The sequence below is a fragment of the Vigna umbellata genome, chromosome 8 (assembly GCF_029865625.1).
Source record: "Vigna umbellata cultivar VRB3 chromosome 8, Vumbellata_1.0, whole genome shotgun sequence".
Taxonomy (NCBI): Eukaryota; Viridiplantae; Streptophyta; class Magnoliopsida; order Fabales; family Fabaceae; genus Vigna; species Vigna umbellata.
In genome coordinates this window covers 35542568-35561411 of record NC_142172.1, presented here as the reverse complement: position 1 = coordinate 35561411, position 18844 = coordinate 35542568, and the positions used below count along the sequence as shown (strand labels likewise).

At 34.1% G+C, this 18844-nt stretch overlaps 2 protein-coding genes across 14 annotated transcripts; one reads left to right on the top strand and one right to left on the bottom strand.

Moving 5' to 3' along the window:
- The first annotated feature begins 615 nt into the window (after nt 1–615).
- On the top strand, nt 616–4864 carry LOC124823715 (eukaryotic translation initiation factor 6-2-like). Of its 2 annotated transcripts, none has more exons than XM_047296001.2 (8): nt 616–727; nt 1189–1263; nt 1378–1474; nt 1604–1689; nt 2058–2102; nt 2872–3002; nt 4217–4327; nt 4411–4864. In XM_047296001.2, the coding sequence occupies exons 2-8, from the start codon at nt 1254–1256 to the stop codon at nt 4666–4668; spliced, it is 738 nt and encodes a 245-aa protein (XP_047151957.1). In that variant the 5' UTR covers nt 616–727; nt 1189–1253; the 3' UTR covers nt 4669–4864. The 2 variants fall into 2 exon arrangements, with proteins under 2 accessions (XP_047151957.1, XP_047151956.1); XM_047296000.2 differs by having other exon boundaries at nt 638–727; nt 1205–1263.
- Nucleotides 4865–8715: 3851 nt separating this feature from the next.
- LOC124823714 (T-complex protein 1 subunit gamma) lies at nt 8716–17853 on the bottom strand. Of its 12 annotated transcripts, none has more exons than XM_047295999.2 (13): nt 17643–17853; nt 17161–17222; nt 15884–15956; nt 14492–14559; nt 14235–14304; nt 13923–13991; nt 13762–13833; nt 12216–12289; nt 10191–10853; nt 9992–10117; nt 9794–9898; nt 9642–9716; nt 8716–9359 (listed from the first exon to the last, which is right to left on the bottom strand). In XM_047295999.2, the coding sequence occupies exons 1-13, from the start codon at nt 17665–17667 to the stop codon at nt 9171–9173; spliced, it is 1671 nt and encodes a 556-aa protein (XP_047151955.1). In that variant the 5' UTR covers nt 17668–17853; the 3' UTR covers nt 8716–9170. The 12 variants fall into 12 exon arrangements, with proteins under 12 accessions (XP_047151955.1, XP_087952582.1, XP_087952577.1 ...); XM_088096456.1 differs by lacking the exon at nt 17643–17853 and adding an exon at nt 14724–15312 and having other exon boundaries at nt 15486–15956; nt 17161–17228; XM_088096451.1 differs by lacking the exon at nt 17643–17853 and adding an exon at nt 14814–15312 and having other exon boundaries at nt 14235–14364; nt 15486–15956; nt 17161–17228.
- Nucleotides 17854–18844: the final 991 nt, after the last annotated feature.

Sequence of the window (18844 nt, the reverse complement as noted above, 5' to 3'; positions counted from 1 at the left end):
CCATATCAATCATACTAACATTTAATATTTTCCCCGTCTATAAACATAAGTTAACTTTAATAATATAAAACTTTAATTAATTATTCAATAATTCATTTTTTTTCCCTTCTTTTTCGATCCTTAATTTTCAAACTAAATATCCGACAGTATGTTATAATGAGGAACCGATTATTTGTTACCTTCAGTTTTCGAAGGAACCCTTTTTAACAATATTTATTTACATTTGATTTTTTAACAGTTTTAAGGTTAAATATTTTTTACTTAATGAATTTTGATTTTAGTCACTAGTTTCCATCTCTTAAAAAAATTGTTTTCACTTATATGCTATTATATTGTGTGATATTCATCATCTATTTGTATGTTAAAGGAAAAGTCAAACTATTATCTAAAGCAATATCTGTCTGTTGCATATGATACACGGTAGTATATGAATTTTTAAAATAAAATAAATATTATTTATTTTGAAATTGAAGAAATAGTAATTTCATATTTTGAAAAATAAAAACAAGAAACCAAAATCAATATGGTAGAGAACAAAAATAATAATTTAAAATCTTAAAGAAATAAATAAAAACATATAGAAAAACTAAAATATGTTAATTCATAAATTAAAAATATATTTAAAGCATATGTGTCATGAAATCGGTTCCATACCGTTCGGCGGCACCCTACACTGTGTTGTAGTGTTGCGGTGACCTCTTCTCTTCCGCGTGGAAGTTCTTTGCAGGTAACCGATATACCCTTTTCATGTTTCGGAAATTTGTAGTGCAAAGTTATTATCTTTTGTTGATTAGTGTTGGCGAATGAAGTTGAGGTTGAGGTTTAGGAGATTGAACCTGTATGTGTAGGAAGCTTGATGCTTAGTAATAGATTAGAATTAGATAGTGTTGATTATACTTATATGTGGCTCATTTACCTATCATACAATACAACTTTGTTACTTGATTTGTAGCTTGTAAGCATCAGTCAAGTGTTTTATGTTGCTTGCATAATGAAAGGGGCATTTTGCAGCTTAGTACGACACAGTACTAATAAATTATTTCTTTACATTTGAAACTGAAACCCTTCACTATCAGGATTCTTATTATCAACTTTGACATGTCAGTGCTTATTGTTATTGTTAGTTATCATTGTTATATTTTGTTCTCATATGAATCAGGGTTTCTTTCTTTTCTTTTTGGTTATTAGATATGTAATGCTGCAGATATTAAGTTGATTACTTGGGTCAAAGTTTGATTTCTGGCATCTCTGTCATGGCAACTAGTAAGTGCTGTTATATTTACATTTTCCCAGTTCGGAAATACTTATTTGTCTGCATTTTCTAAGATTTTTTTTCTCCTTTAAATAATATACTCTAGTATAACGTGCTTCCTGCAGGACTTCAGTTTGAGAATAATTGTGAAGTTGGAGTCTTCTCAAAACTTACCAATGCCTATTGTTTGGTTGCTATTGGAGGTTCTGAAAACTTCTACAGGTTATCATTCTTTTTGTACTATTGGAGGTTCTGAAAACTTCTACAGGAAAAAGTCTTTGTGCTTGGTTTCAATTGGATGGAAATTGCCAAAACATTTTTCTATGAGTAAACTAATGTTTTGTTTAACAGTGCATTTGAGACTGAGTTAGCAGATGTTATCCCCGTGATCAAGACCTCCATTGGTGGCACCCGAATTGTTGGTCGTCTTTGTGTTGGTAAAGTTTTTCTCCTTTAGTTTCTTAAATCTCAATGATTATAACTCCTTGCCTTGGATTACAAACCAGTTTAGGTTAACTTCTCAATAAACACTTTTGGAAAGGAAAAAAGAGGTAAAAGGAATCAAACTTCTTCCATCTTCAGTTCTGTGAAATTAGATGAGAAAGCTTCTAAAAAAGTTGAGGTGGATACATTGTTTTTAACTTCAGGAAAAAAGTTGATTCATTTAACTTGCTTTATTCTCCTACCAAAAGTATTTCTTGAGAAGTTGGATCTCTGTAATTTATTTTTATTGATAGATCTGAGCTGTCTCTTTATCTATTACAGACCTTTCACCTAATTAGCTTACCTTCTTATTGGTTTCCAGGAAACAAGAATGGCCTTCTCTTGCCCCATACCACCACAGACCAAGGTGTTTCTTTTTATTCTGCGTTTTTGTTTTTATTCATAATAGTACGTCTGAAGAGTGTATGTATGTTAAACTGCATTGTCAAACTAATCTGACCAAAACTTTCTGGCATCACAAAAGGTTAAACATTTGTGTACAAGATGTACATACCTTACTAGTTGGGGAAAGAAAAGGCAATTTAGTACAAGAATGACCAAAAGTTAATGCTGTAGTCTTTGATTTTGGCATGTCAGAGCCTTATGGATGCTTGGTTTTCAAAGTTCATTTTTTAAAATGATCAAACTATCAATTTTTGTAGAAGAGTTTTTGGTTGTACTATACTTTAAAATGCTATACATGTTATCCTATTTAACATTTTCCTCTTCTCCTCTACAATATGAAAACAATTTTAAGTGGTAGGGAATTAGAAGGTATTCATTCATGATTCATGCAACAGATCACCAAAAACTGCTTGTTTGACGATATCCATTTTTGTGGCTTGAGCCTAAAAGTACTAGTTTAGTCACCAAATTTGAACAGGGTACCCTACTTTGAGTCTGAAAACTTTTGCTTGGCTGCATGTAAGCATTTGGGAATTGGGATCTTTCTGGATACCCTAGGTTTATCCCTTCCAATATCTTCTAGTTCAAAAATGATCTTTGTATTATTTTCCTCCTTTATGGTGTATCCGTTGTTTTATCTGTATTGGTGACATAGAACTCAGCATTAATTGTGATGTTGTACTAACTTGTGGACATGGTACTTGATCTTTTTACTGTCACTATTGCCGAAGAGCTTCAACATTTGAAAAACAGCCTACCTGATCAAGTTGTTGTTCAGCGTATAGAAGAAAGATTATCCGCACTGGGAAATTGTATAGCATGTAATGATCATGTGGCTCTCACTCATACTGATCTAGACAAGGTATTGCCTTATTATAGATTAGCCTTTTCTTTCATATGCTGAACTTTTATACTAATTGGATTTGGACAATCATATTTGCATGTTAAAGAGGGCACTGATAAAGACATGGCCAGACTGCTTGTCGTTCTGAATTTATCAGTTTGAATTTGATTTTTGCTAATGTAGCAAAGTATTTTCTAAAAGTAAGTGTCAAATTTCATCTTAAAACCAATTAGTGTTAAGCAAAGTTGTCTAAGAGAAATATAACTGGTACCTGAAGAACTAAAGCAGGTGATGTGGGACTGTTAGGTACTTGGTTTGGAACCTGACAAGATCACACTCAGAAGATAGAAAGAACAATGAAAGAATGAGTTTCTGTATTGAAACTGAGAACGATGTTCACTGATAGCGCTAATGGAGGCCTAATCCCCCTCTTAGCCCTAACGGAGGCCTAATCCCCCTCTTCTGGCCAAAGTCCAGATTTACAAAATAATACTCAATAATACCCCTGACAACATAACAAGGTCTTATTTATACAATTTATCCACCTTCTATCCTAAACCCATTACCCATTATATCCTCTTACCCTATATCCTAACAGGGACATTCCAATACTCTTTCTGCACAAATGCCTTCTAGAATGGGCAAACCTATCAGAACAGACAATTTACCAAGATGAATTATAAATTATTGTGATACCCTGTTACATTTTGTTGCAAAATTAATTTACACTAAGGTAGTTGATCAATAGATATATTAGTCAGCAGTAAGGATGTATGCACCCTTGAGAATTGAAGGTATCATGTAAACTTAAACCACTTTAAATCAATTATGGACACACCCTTGCATTATAACTTCACAAACTTCCTCACTTTACCAAAGCTAAATCCTAATTTTTTAGGATATAACCACAAGCAACTTATGAAAAGTGTAAATAGTTTTTAAAAAGCATGGATAAAATTTCCATTGAAAAGTTTACTGGCATGTGGTAAGACTAGATATTTGACCACTCTGAACCATGTGATCTTAAAAGTCATTTATAAGGAACGAACATTTAGGTTCAGGATTCTGTATTCTCTATATTATCCAAGTACTTTTACCCTCTATCAGAACTTGAAAATAATGCAGGCAGGGTAACATACTTTTGACTTAAATTATAGTGGAAGGTGACAGTTGTGTAAATGCCCTTTTTCTTGCTCTGTTATATTATTATTCACTGTGAAATTTATGTTCAGGAAACTGAGGAGATGATTGCAGATGTTCTTGGAGTAGAAGTTTTCAGGCAGACTATTGCGGGCAATATTCTTGTGGGCAGTTACTGTGCATTCTCGAACAGGGGTGGTTTGGTAAGTACGAGGCTTGTCCTATTGAATATTCTGGTCCAAAAACATGTATAGTATAGTATATTTTAACCGTACACTTTGTGCAGGTCCACCCTCATACTTCCATTGAAGACTTGGATGAACTTTCAACCCTTCTTCAGGTTCCTTTGGTTGCTGGGACTGTGAATCGTGGTAGTGAAGTGATAGCTGCTGGCATGACAGTAAATGATTGGACAGCATTTTGTGGTTCAGACACCACAGCAACGGAGCTCTCTGTCATTGAGAGTGTTTTCAAGTTGAGAGAAGCTCAACCTAGTGCCATTGTCGATGAGATGAGGAAATCACTGGTTGATACTTATGTCTAAATTTTTGTCACTAGTTGACACTTTGACAACATCTTTCAGTAGTTTTATCTCTGTTTTTCCTGGTAAACAGTTTGATTTCTAAGATATGAACACATTTCAATCAGAAATGTGGTTTCCATTAATTGTTTCTTCTTTTAATTCAATTTTGTGGTTGTCGGCCATAAATCAAAGGCAATATATGGGTGGTTTTACGTTACATGGGCTTCTTAAATAATTTCTATTCAGTAAGGAGATAGGTATCATGTTTTGATGTGAACAAATTTTTAGAATATTTTCTCTCAAATCATTTTACCTATACGACTCTCTTAAACTTTGTCAATATCCTTGAACTTTTTTCACTTATATATTCTTAACAGTACAATATTTTGCAAGTAACTTTTAACTTCTGTTTTTTAATATTTGTCTAGAAAAATATACAAGCAGGTAGGATTGTCAAAATGAATTTAGTTCGATGACCTGTAAAACTTGTTAAAAATCAAATCTATGAAAGAAAATTATAACTTAAGTTGAATAAGACTATTTTTAATTTAATTGGTTTGGTAAACAAAAATTGTGACTTAAGTTGAACAAGACTATTTTTGGCCAAATTGGTTTAGCTAATGAGATTAGATTAAATTAACCCAGGAATTTATTAATTAGTCTTTTTATATAAAATAATTACATTTAAGAAATATTATAATAAAAATATTTAGAAAAAAACATTTCCTTTAAGATATGTACATGCATTATGTGAGACCTCGGAAAATTTAACCATAATTATCTTGTCTAAATCTCAATTAATACACTGCTGAGTCACCTGTCAGCTTCCATAAATGCACCCACGCCACACGTCTAGTGCATTAAAAACGCACTTTGCACTGCATGCACGAGTGCCACTTGTCACGTTAGAAGCTTCTGAAGTTAGAAGTGGGAGTGCAGGTGTCGGCTGAGGAAATGTTCGTCTGTTTGACGTGGATTGAACAAAACTGAGTTTTTGAAAATCTCTCCCACTCACCTGCACGCATTCTTCTTCCTCAGAACTCAACTCTCCATTTTTCTCCACCTTCTCTCTAGAAACTTTCACCTTCTCTCTACTGTAACTCATCATCTTCTTCTCCGATCACGTTTCAGAACCGTAGGAACGTTCCTGGCACCGTGAGCTTCAATCCGAACCGAACAGATCCTAGTTCTGTAACCGGTAAGTCACTCGACTCTAGACGTTGATCTGAACGTTTGTTCTGTAGTACATGCAAACTAAGATTCAGTTGCATGCATGGGTTATAGGTCTGAGTTGTTTCTGATTTCTGGTGTTTTAGATTAAGTGAAAGTTGTTGAGCGAAACCTGAGGGTAGAACGCTGTTAGAGGTCGAACAAAACCTTGCTTTCGGGAGTACACTGCTATCCTGGTAAGGGAAGCTTAGTAATTTAATTTATACTTGTATGTTGTATGTAAACATGATATGAACTGAATGTATGAGATGTATGTCGGTTGAGTATGCATGGTCGAACGTTGCTGTACTGAATGAATATGATATATGTTGGTTGAAATGTATGATATGAGTGATACGTATGAATACGAAATATACATGCTTAGGAACGAGAGAATGTAAGTGAAACTTGAATATCAACTTCCCTATGATAACGTATGTCCGACATTAAACGGTTCTCGACCGTTTGGTGTTCTAGTAAACTTCTTTGAATTGGAATGCTTTCATTTGGGAAGGGTTCTGGTCGAGCATGAGCTATGTAGGTCTTTTACTTAGAGCTCATAATGAGCAGTGTCGATCTTACACGTAGTAATCGTATTGGGTAGTGCTCGGTCTTACACCAAGCGCTCTTACTCTTTTCGTGAAAAATCTTTGTAATACAGATCATCCATCTGTGTCGATCTACAGTGTCGAGCACCCTCGAAATACATACCATTCATCTGTATCGACCGACAGTGTCGAGCACCCTTGATATTACAGATCGTCCATCTGTGTCGACCGACAGTGTCGAGCACCCTTGTAATTCAGATCATTCATCTGTGTCGACCGACAGTGTCGAACCCCCTTGTAATACAGATCATTCATCTGTGTCGACCAACAGTGTCGAACCCCCTTGTAATTCAGATCATTCATCTGTGTCGACCGACAGTGTCGAACCCCCTTGTAATACAGATCATTCATCTGTGTCGACCGACAGTGTCGAGCACCGTGTTAATACAGGTCGTTCATCTATCTGGTAGTCAGTATTACTTTATTTTGGAACGGGGTAAATTCTTCAGTCTCGTTCCTCATGGTTATCCTCGTTATAAAGAGGGCTGAAAGTTCAATATTTACGTACTCGGACTGAAAGACAAAAATGAAAATAAAAGTGAAAGATTTTGAATGATGAACATTATATGAGATGATTAAACGTTTATGAATGTTGTACGAGCGTTCCAGGGAGGAACGACTCACATATGTTGAATGTGGAATTTGGTAAAGTATGACTGTGGGCATGCTAATGCTGGCTTGGTCCATCCTGATATTCCGTGACACTCGTCTTCACGTAGAGGAGAGTAGTTCATGTGTGGGAATGGCAGGAGGTCCTTAGTCCATAAGTTAACATGGGCGACGTAAGAAACGGACTAACCTCGAGTGGCAGCTGTTGAGTGTATCCCAGTTACTACACCACTCGGGTGCAAGGACGCCTGTAGCTACACAGATCATACAGTCCGGACGGTCCGTCTAGAAATAGTTGTTGGATATTTATTTATTTATTTATTTATGTTGAATCATTCTGGTATGTTTGACTTGATTGAATTGATGCTTTAATGTATGAATTAAATTACATGAGCTTACCCTGTGTTCTCTTCTTTGTGTTGTCGATTGTCTTTGTATGTCCGTCTTGTCCTTGCGATGATCATCCATGTGGATGGGAGCAGATGGAAGTGAGCTGCTGGAAGAGGCGCTGGCAGAAGAAATTTTGGAAGACGTCGATCCGGTTGAAGTAGGGATTAAGGTCGAGTCCTAGAGTGCTCGACATGTGGTAGTCGTTAGTATTTTTGTTTAGTCTTAGATGTGGAATACCGTTGGCCACACTACATTTTGTACTTTCAGCCGTTCAACGATTTGAACCTCGTATCTTTTTGTAAAGACTGCACTGTTTTAATGATTAATGTAATTAATTCTGATTTATGGTAATTACTGTATTTTGGGATGTTACACATTAATATATATATATATATATATATATATATATATATATATATATATATATATATATATATATATATATATATATATATATATATCAAACTGTTATAATTAAAACTAAAATTAATTTCATTAACATGATTTAAGTTTTAAAAATATGTGAGGGAATATGATTTGGCGGAACCGGCATAAAAAAATGTAGTCTCTTTATAATACAGAGGAGATTAATTTATTGAGTGATTCATATAGTTAGAATCGACATGACATAATAATTCTATATGCATAAAGTGTCTTTATCTTCACTAGAATTTATGAAAGGATTTACACACACTTTAAATATTTTTTTTAATAATTAGTATAGTTTGGGAATGATATTTTTGAGAAAATTATTTTTCAAAAATGATCTGAATTTCTATTAACATATTATTCTAAAATAAACTAAAGACTATAATATTCACTTATAATTGTCTCTTTTAAATTTTAGTCCATACCAAAAAAACAAGTTTTATTCCTCGTATATTTTTTTTTATAGTGTCTTAGCACAGATAGAAAGTGAAGTTTCATACTGCCAGTAAGTTATTCTGGTGTTAATAATGACAAATATCAAACTAAATTTATTTTTATTCAGTAACTAAAGTTTAAAATAGTAAAAATTACAAAAAGGTTGCACTGGACTAAATTAATCATACACGTAGTCTTTTGAAAAGTTGTCAAAATACCAAGGTAGATGTTAAGAAGTTTTCAAAAACTGACTTATAATAAGTCAAGTAATCCAAGTAACTATAGATATGCAAGGATAAAATTGCAAGATAACTCTATTTTAAATAAACTTGATTTATTTTCTGTTTTTCTTTTAGACGAAAAAAAAAGCATTTGTCACTCAATGAGCTAGCATAGTAATTGCATTTTCATAAGAATTCTATTATATTTAGAAAATCTCCCGGACTAGTACAGAATAGTAAATAAAAAAAATAATTGTCAGTGTTTACTGCTTAAATATTACGATTGATAAATAATTGCCTGGACCCTAAGTACCAATTGATGAAAAGAAAAATTATACTGGCAGCCTGCATAGCGCATGAACACATTAAAAAAAATACTGACACTTCACTGCTTCTCAGATAGAAGCTGACTTCAAAACCAAGTCAGAAACCCCGAAACATTCCAAGTCGTGAAAACCGTGGGGTTTGCACAAAATCTTGAAGTGATGGACGAAAACTGTCAAACTGTCACATGCTTACCAAGAACAAAAACAAGAGGAATGATTATTAGATTTGAATAGTCACCAAGAACCTAGCACATCTTCCACTCTTAAAGTGTCAAAGAAAATGCTGTTCTATGTTCTCAATCAGGAAGAATTAGCTCACTGTCAGCATCTGCCTCGGTCTCAATCTTAGGCTTTGAAGGAACCTTGCCGGTTCCAGGGGCCCGCCTCTTAATACCACTCACGACATCATCAATCCGCAGAAGCATGCAAGCAGCTTCAATCGCAGTCTTGAATGTTTGTGCTTTCACACTGTATGCATCCCAGATCTAAAATCACATTAGAACAAGGCATCTTCAGAATTCACCAACAATCCATGGTTATCAAGTGATCAAAGAAACAACATAGAGAGAATATAAATCTTGTATTAAGTTGGAGAGGGAAGCAATGGGAATAAAAATGATTTTTTTTTTTCATTCTGTTGTGTTCTGGGAACAACTGAATCGTGTTAGTTCAATTCTAAAACAATAACTAACTCTAGTGGGCAAAAAGGTAATTGGTGGATTGGGCAATCTTTTGCATGATTACAAATAAAAAATAAATAAAAACACCTTGCACTCTTTCATGTCAGTGATGTCCCCAGTATTTCCATTTATGCCAATCCATGCATTTTCTCCATTCGCATGCTATACTCCAAAAAACACCAACGTCAAACATAATCACAGAAAGAATCATCAACAGCTGTAACGGCAAAAGTTCTTACTTTTCCTTGTAGTGCGGTCATAGTGCGGATGACATTTACTCCACAATTTTGTGCCAAAGTACGGGGGATCGCCTCGAAAGCAATGGCAGCAGCTTCATAAGGCCACTGTAGTCGACAAAAACATCAAAATGAGAATAACCATGGGCAACTGCCAGGAGAAGAAAAATAGTATTAGTAGACAGTTACTATCACACTTACCTTCTCTATACCTTGAATAGATAAACTCTTCTGCTTCAACGTGGCTGATACAGTCAATTCTGTAGCACCACCTCCAGGAACAAGTTTTGGATTTTTTATTATGTTCCTTGCTACGGACATGGCATCCTGTCATGAGAAAAACTTTAGAAAGCAATGATCAAACCCCAAAGCTCTAAGTAGAAATCAATAGTTTGTTTACCTGGAGGTTTCTTTCAACTTCATTTAGGAGATCCTTGCTAGCACCCCTCAGTAGTACAGTGCAAGCCTTGGGGTCTCTGCATTCAACAATAGATGAAAAAAATTCATCTCCAATTTTCTTAACTTCAAATAATCCGGCACCAGTGCCAACATCAGACTCTTGTAATTCATCTGGTCTGTTCACAATAACAGCACCACATGCTTTTGCAATTCTATTATTATCAGTTTTTCTCAGCCTTCTGATTGCACTAACTCCATGCTTGCTCAGAAAATGACATGCCAAATCACTAAGGCCTTTCTCTGTAATCACTAAATCCGGTTTAAACCTCAATATCTGCATGCAGAGCTCCTCAATGTATTCTTCTTCCATTCTCAACAGGAGTCTCCAGTCTTCTTCTTTTAGCAGTTCAGCATTTGTTTGATTTTCACCCTTTTTATACTCAAGGGGACAATCAAGAAGAATGACACGCGGATTAACAATCTTTCTTTTCATTTTGCCAGGGGCAACCACATCTTTGTTTATCATAACCCCTTTAAGAACTCTTGAATCCTCCAGCTGCCCACCAGGGACCTTCTCAATTTTTATATAATTTTTAATATCTATATCTCTCAAACCTAGGCCAAGATCAATATCTACTGTGGTAGTAGCATCAATAGCTAGATCCTGAAAGTTAAACAAAGTAGAATATGCAAAATATGAATGGGTAAAAGGGTGTTAACCTGTTACGTAAAAACCACAACAATCATTTACACTTAAGCAAAAAATTACATTCCAATTCACTAAAAGAAAATGATAAAACAATAAGGAAAAGGGGAGTAGAAATAATGCAAAATATGTTACATTTCTACTACAAAATAGTTTAGGTCTAACTCATGACCAGTAGTGCTAAACATGAAGGGGTAAAATTCAAGTCTTACATCAACTAAAGGTAGTGTCAAAATGTAATAGATAAGTGGGGAGAGTCCTATATAAACAATTTTGTATCTGTATTCGATAATGACGAGCACGTAAAGATGTTCATGAACCAAATAATGTTGTATACAACGAGTGACACCATCTAGTATAAAGTCTTTTCTACCTCATTGAAGGGAGAGGTCCAAGCTTGACTTTTGTTATTCCCATCCTATTCTATCGATTGTTTTGCTATAATCCGATCAAAATTTGGAACTCAGTTTGCCACAAACCAACCACGCCACTTGACCTCGCTCTAGTCAATGTTAAACAGGAGAAGGACGAGTCTCTCTGAGCCTTCATGGACCGCTTTAGGAAGGCAGCCCGGTAGATTAGGAACCTCAGTTCTGATGTGGCCATACACCATTATCATAGCGTTACGGCTTGGACCATTTGTTGACAACCCATGGATGCAACCTACTAAGAACCTCAACGAGTTAAGACAGAGGACAGCTAATTTCATGCGGGTGGAAGAGACGAGGGATTTCCAAAAGCGGGTGAGAGTTGAATCATCAGTTGATGACAAGGGTACGGATAAAAGATTGTCCAGAAAAGGTGGCGTGCAAACTAAAGAACCAATCAAGGAGTCATGTTTTCATCAATATACTCCCCCTGCACACTCCTCGAGCGAAAATCCTTGAAGAAGCCTTTATTGTATTCAAAGAGGTTTAAACCACTTTGTAAGAATTTGCATGTATATGTACTAATTTTATACAAGAAATACACTACTAGAGATAAATGCATAGACGAGGCACCTCAATTATTCAATATGTCCGTTATATAACCTTGTCTACTTGTCAAAACCTTAACATGAAAAAGTTGTATTTATAAAATTAGCAAATGAATGCAAGTTTGCCTAAAGAAATTCATTTCATACTCAAGAAACTATATACTAGGCAACTTGCAACATTGATACATTTTCATTTCTTCAAGTAACACTAAAAGGATTATGCCTTTGGGTAAGGTTGTGTATTTCCCATGCACTAAATTTTCACAAGTCAGAATAAAGATAAAATAACAAAGAAGACAAAATTGAAATTTAAAAATCTTGCCTACGGAGTACAAGATACTCACAGCAATTAAATCCCCAAATTGACAAGTGAATTTGGTACCTATGCAGCTTTTGACTATCCCCAGCATAGTACCTCCTGCAGTTTTATTTACATTAAGATTGTGTGTCAAAAAAGAAACTAAATATCGGTAATTATGCATATTTATTTAGTGGATAATGGACCTGTGCTATGCATGGGATAGATATTTATACAATATGCGTAAAAAAATAAATGTAAAATTGAAATAAAAATAATTTTTCAATACAATATGAGATAACATCAAAATAAAGATATAACAGGTTAAGTCTGCCTTAATTATTTCAAATTCTAAAAAACTCCCTGTAAACCAAATCTGAAATCACATTGAATACTTGTCATTTTTCGTAGGTTATTATCTTCAAACCATCACGTTAAGTAACTCGTACAAAAACAATATAGACTACTTTCTATAATAGCCTTTCTTCATCTGTTCACCTGATTAGTTTCAAATTTAAAAGGAAAAAATAAAAAGACCTAAAACCAAATTAGTGCACAAAGTAATCTCAATTTAAAAGCAAAAAAAAAAAAACACAAACAAATCATCTATAAGGAAAAAGTATTGGTTTCAATCTTCTGAATTTATTTTTAAAGATTTAACTGGTTGTTCTATATGTAAAACAAATCACTATGAATTGTTTCCGGTCTTATAGGGGATAGGAAAAGGATTGAATGTCAATTTAGAATTCCAATGTTCTTAAATAGGCAAATCAATTTAAAATTGATATTTTCGTGGTCTAGTTATAATAAACACTAACTATTAACTTTTCAATGTGGTGATAACAGTAGAATGTTTATTATCATGAAAATCAATTACCCTATAATGTTATAACTAATTACCGTAAAATTTATTGTCGTTGAATTTTATGATCACTAATTTATTCATTTAATGTTATTTACAGAAGTAACCTTAATTTTGACAGAAAAATGCTTACTCTAGACTTCCTTCCTCTTAAATTAAGATGAATCTTCTCCAATATTGATGAGTCTCACTAGATGAAAATGCAATAACTGAAAAAAGTTAAAAGCAAATCTATCAAACATGAAGTCCAGAAGCTCAATCTAGCAATTCCCCTCTGGTAGGTAAAAGGGTTGTACCGATGTTTATATCCCTTTAAGCCACAAGAACTAAGTCACCCCCGTCAACCATATATCATCCTAATATAAAAAAGGCACCAACTCACCAAATGAATAATAAAAACAATGTCAATGTCGTAATAGTGCAGTTTTGTTGTATGTCCACGGTCTTCCTAATTATTATTATTATTATTATTATTATTATTATTATTATTATTATTATTATTATTATTATGTTACTACAAATCGCCAGAAGATTCTGGTAAACCCGATTTCATTTCACTAGAAACTATTTAAACAACCACCTATTAAGAAACTCCTTCTAAAAACGAAACAAGTGGGGTAGATTATTGAAAAGTCTCAACTCAATGTAAATTTCTGCATTTCGTTTGGAATAAGAAAGGATGTCATCCTCTTCCGCTCATATAAAAGGGGAAAAGTAGTAAAAAACTTACGATCCTTGGCATCAATGGGCATTGCAATTTTGTCAAGGACGGCAATGGCATCCTCCAAAGCTTTATTATAAGCTGCAGGAAACATTGTTATATAAATCATCATATACAATATGATATCCTTTTAGAAAAGAACCACTTGTTAATACTTATAGACAGATTACCTCGACAAATAACTGTAGGATGATAACTCTTATCTATGAGTGCTTCAGCAACATGAAGCATCTCACCAGCTGCAAGTGGGGAGACAACATATAGCCCAGTAAATCAAATAAAGATCTGTCGCTCCATTAAGCACAAAACAAAATCTATAATCCATCAACCCCGAGCCATGACTTGTTACTAAACTGTGAAAAATACAGCAAAACAAATCTGTGGAACATTCACCCTTAAGTTTCAATTTCATAATCAATTATCAATTATTAAGAGATTTACAGCATAGGATGACAAAAAGTATACAAGTGCTCCAAACATACCAAGAATGATGACAGATGTTGTTCCATCTCCAACTTCTTCATCTTGGGTGCGACTCAATTCAATCATAGACTGCATCCATTCAAATACCAGACCAACATTTGAAAATAACACACCAAATAGAAACTAAACCTGTAATGGTCAACACGAAGACAGAAAACTAGATTTTCACAAAAGAAATGGTCAAAACGGATTTATAACAATATTTCTGAAAGGGAAGCAAATGTCAAAGAAGTGGAGGAAGAGTGATAAACCATGCCTTTGCAGCAGGATGAGCAAGATCTATCTCACGCAAGATAGCATTTCCATCATTTGTCACCACAATACCTATTAATTACAAAGAAATCGGGGGTCAGGAAAATAGATTGAAACATAATCCTTGCAAATTAGACATTGCCATAAACACTAAACAGAAAACAATTTTTAAATCAGAATCTATACTTAACATAGCTCCTGAACAATCCACAAACAATATTTACTAAAGAATTCACCTTTTCAAGTTAGAATAGCCTCCGCTGCCCACACCAAAAAAGACTAGAGATAATGCCAAATTATAATATATAAGTAAGTGCAAACCTCACCTTACAAGCCGGTTTTGTGGGGTTGAGTTAAGCTTAAAACCCACTTTCTAATATGATAACATAGCCATGGTTAGAGCCTATCTTAGCGATATTTATTGTTTCTTGGGCATTTCTATTTCATCCGTTGTCGGGCCGCTATCGGACCATCCAATTTCTACTATCACGCTCGAGATGTCTATACCTCGGCGTGAAAGAGGTGTGTTGGAAGTCCCACATCAGAGAAAATTATTTCCAAAGGATAAGATGATTTAAGAGTGGATTCATGGAAAGGAAGTTTATGACTTTTGCTAATTTGACATGAGTTGCAATCTGATTGCTGGAATTTATTTGAACCCAAAGAAAAATGTTGTTGAATAAATGTGAAGATAGAAGAGGAGGGATGCCCAAGTCTATGGTGCCATGAAGTAGAGGAGTCTGTGCGGATAAAGTGGACGAACGGGGAGTTGGCAGGCCAGATCCACACACAAGCCCTTATGGTTGTTTGACCCGTCTGCAAGTTCTTCACATGAAAAGAGTTTGGCAAGAAAACAACAGCAGAGTTAGTTTGTTTGGTAAGCTGAGAGACAGAAAGAATGTTCTGTTGCATGGAAGGAACACACAAAGTATGTGAGAGGGATAAATCATTAAGTAAAAATGTTTCAGAATGAGAGATGTTTAAACCTGAACAGTTACCTTCCAACCGCAACACCCTAGTGTCCCGCTGCCTCTTCGTTCCTCTTCTACTAACCCTAGACAGGTTCAGGTCTATACTACAATTGCTGGCACATCTCAAACTAATTTTCTGGTTGACAGTAGAACGACGCATCACGTCACCAATGACCTTGCCAAACATCGATTAGAGATAAAACCAAATTATAATATATAAGTGGATGCAAACCTCACCTTACAAGCCGGTTTTGTGGGGTTGAGTTAGGCTTAAAACTCACTTTCTAATAAAAGTAGAAACTTTAAGGCATTGTAGGCATGAATAAGAAAATATTTTCTCTTCACAATTAAAGATTAAAAAAGGGTATGGCTCACGAAAATCATCAACAATGAATTATAAAATTATGTAAGATAAATACACTAACCTCCCGAAGCATCAAGTAGCATTTTCAACATGGACCTGGGTCCCAAGGTTGTACGAATTATATCAGCAACAGCCTGATAGACATCAATCATATTAGAAGAACTAGAGAGTGGACAAGACGAACTACATGATTGAAAGGACACAATGTGTGAATTTGTTTTAAGTTTTGCCATAAACACATATATTGAAATATTTATTTTTGTTCAAGTGCATGGAACATCTATGATTACATAGCCCTTCCAATAAAGGAGAAAACAAAAAACATAATGACTACTTTGGAATTATACATTCAAAAGGTGAAGAGTTCATCCCAAATATAACGGCCAAGTTAAAAACTACAATTTTTTTTAAACAGAATCCTGAAAAAATAAACTAAGAGAAGAAAATGGGATACTAAACACATTGCCAACACATGTTTAGGATAACTAGGAAGTCACCCTGTCGAATTTCATAGTCTCCATGATTACAGTCACTTTTCCTAAATGTGAGATAAGCATGCATTATAATTTTTTTCCTCGAGAGGTTCGTCATCTTTTTTCATATGCTTCTGAATTCTGCTCTCCAACAATGATGGTTAAATTACACAGATATAAAAACTTAATTAGGAAAGACCAAACATGCTCCTTCACAAACTCCGAACACACTTCAGAGTGTGACCAACTCAACCTTTTGAGAAGGATGAAATTGAAACTTAAACAAGCACCTCCCCTTAAGGACAATAGGTAGAAAGACTTTCTGTTATGACAAAGCGTAGATTGTACGATTGGAAAATCTGAGAACTTGGAGAGTCAAAATGAACCACCACTGGAAACCAGCCAAGGTAAGGGAGCTTTTATGGGCCATGAAGTAGAAGCTAAGGCAAGGCTTAGCACTTGGACCAATATGTGGATAAATAAAAAAGCTAACAAGAAGATTTGGGTTGGGATGGCTATGCATTTGTTTTACTTTCTCTGTTGCACTGGAGAGTGGCTCTCTCGAGTTTTTCTCTATCCCGGTCCACTTGCAGTTATCATTACCTTTTCCAGTAACTGGATGCAATCTTTCCATCCATATTTCTTGGCTATCGGTAGCTCTTTGACCTAAATTAGAGACGACTTGTGCCTTTGTTGCAGTGCAGCATTTTTTTTAATCTACTTTTTTAGGGCTTGTCTCAATCCTTTAAAATTATCAATTAAGTTTCCCTAAAAGGAGGAATCTCAGAAAGTAAAATGTCAATAATAGATTCATGCAAAAAAAAAAATCACCATAGAATAGTTGGTAATTTCTAACGCTTCATACCTTTGCTGCATGAATATTCGCATGTTGCGCCTTGCTTCCAGACTCACGTTTCAGTGAATCCTCTGTCCAATGTAAACAAACATTCGATGAGTGAATCAATAAATTACAAGAAGCTAAAAACGCACCAGAGATACTCCATCTTAATCTATTTAATTTACAAAAATCAGGAACAAGCAGTGCACTGCAGTTCAGTGGACAAATGAAAATTAAAAAAAAAATAATAATAATCGAGGGGAAACGGTACTTTATTTTCATTGACCGACTTCACAAGGAAACTGAAGACGTCCAACTTTTTAGAAAAAAACGACGACAGTTCTTCGAAATTGAAACAAAAGAATAAATCGAAGAGAGTTTCAAGCAAACCAAATAACAGTTTCGGTAAAGATTAAGAAGATCGCAGTGTTGTTGTGTTCTTATGAAAATGAGATTATTGAAATGCATTAATGAAGAAAACGAATCCACGAAAAAGAAAGAGAAGTTACTGAGAACTAGAACCGGCGACTGCATGCTCTGGAGCTTGAAGGCGATAGGAACGAGTTGTTAGAAACAGAAAACGCTGCAATGACACACACGATCACTTTAACTTCTCAATCTTTGGCGGAACTACAACGAGTGGTTATTCACCCTGTTTTCTCGTTTCAATTTGCTTATTTGTGTTCTTTGTACTGAATCGATGATTTAAGAAGTCAATAATGGAGTTAGTTTTTAGTTCTCTGTTTTTTTTTTTCATCTTGTTGAATTTTGAATGACATTCTTTGATTGCTTAAAATTATATAATGTGGCTATTTTTAGAATTTTGATGTCTATGACTATTTCTTTTCTCTTGTCACGGATCCTCGACTAGAAACTAAATCTATTCGTAGTGCTACATACAAAAAAAAAACTATGTATTTTAATAATTACAAAAAATATTGAATATCTTAGTAATAAAAAAAATCAAGTTGAACAAATGAAAAATTGACTGAAAGAATTATAGCGAATGAGCCGGACTGATGTGCTAAACATGAATGATGGGCACCACTGTGTTATTCCAAGTAGAGGTAGAAAAAAAAAATCGTATTCCATGTACATCTAGAAGTAAAATCTCTAATAAATATCAAATGCGAAATTTTATTAAGTACATAATGTATGCAAATATTTTAATGGTATTTGAATCATAATTTAAAATCAAAGTTTTATTTGAGTTTAGATTTTCTTAAAAAAAATTGAGTAATCTGATATAACATTTTGAAAATATATATACAAGTATTTTATTGATAGACTTAAATATATAATATTGAATTAAATATGTTTGTAATTATTAAATTTGAATATGAAATTATAATTAGTATCAGAATTTGATATAGTTTTAGTCTTTAAATTTAAATAACTTATCTAATTAACGTTAATTTTTTTTACTAAAAATGAACTCTTCAAACTGAGAAGGTGAACTTATCAAAGAATATAAATAACTCACCTGTGATATCTTACAAAATAATACAATTTATTCCTTTTTAAATTTTAAAGACCAAATTATATTAAAATTTAGGACACAAATGAATTATAATTTTGCATAAGAATTTAGAACTTGAAAACATATTTAACCCTACAATAATTCTATGTAAATTGTTTACGTTGAATATAGTAAAATTTATGTATGAGATTAATCTATCTTGTGTTGTACACATGGGTCCTTTTTTATAAT

Excerpts from the sequence above, each read along its gene's own strand:
- LOC124823715 (XM_047296001.2), top strand. Across the intron at positions 3,003-4,216 it reads CTCATACTGATCTAGACAAG|GAAACTGAGGAGATGATTGC; the intron begins GTATTGCCTTAT and ends ATTTATGTTCAG. Across the intron at positions 4,328-4,410 it reads TCTCGAACAGGGGTGGTTTG|GTCCACCCTCATACTTCCAT; the intron begins GTAAGTACGAGG and ends CACTTTGTGCAG.
- LOC124823714 (XM_088096449.1), bottom strand. The coding sequence starts at position 16,055 with ATGGCAAAACTTAAAACAAATTCACACATTGTGTCCTTTCAATCATGT. Across the intron at positions 14,560-15,883 it reads GCTACTTGATGCTTCGGGAG|GTATTGTGGTGACAAATGAT; the intron begins GTTAGTGTATTT and ends TGTAATTAATAG. Across the intron at positions 9,717-9,793 it reads TGACCGCACTACAAGGAAAA|CATGCGAATGGAGAAAATGC; the intron begins GTAAGAACTTTT and ends TTTGGAGTATAG.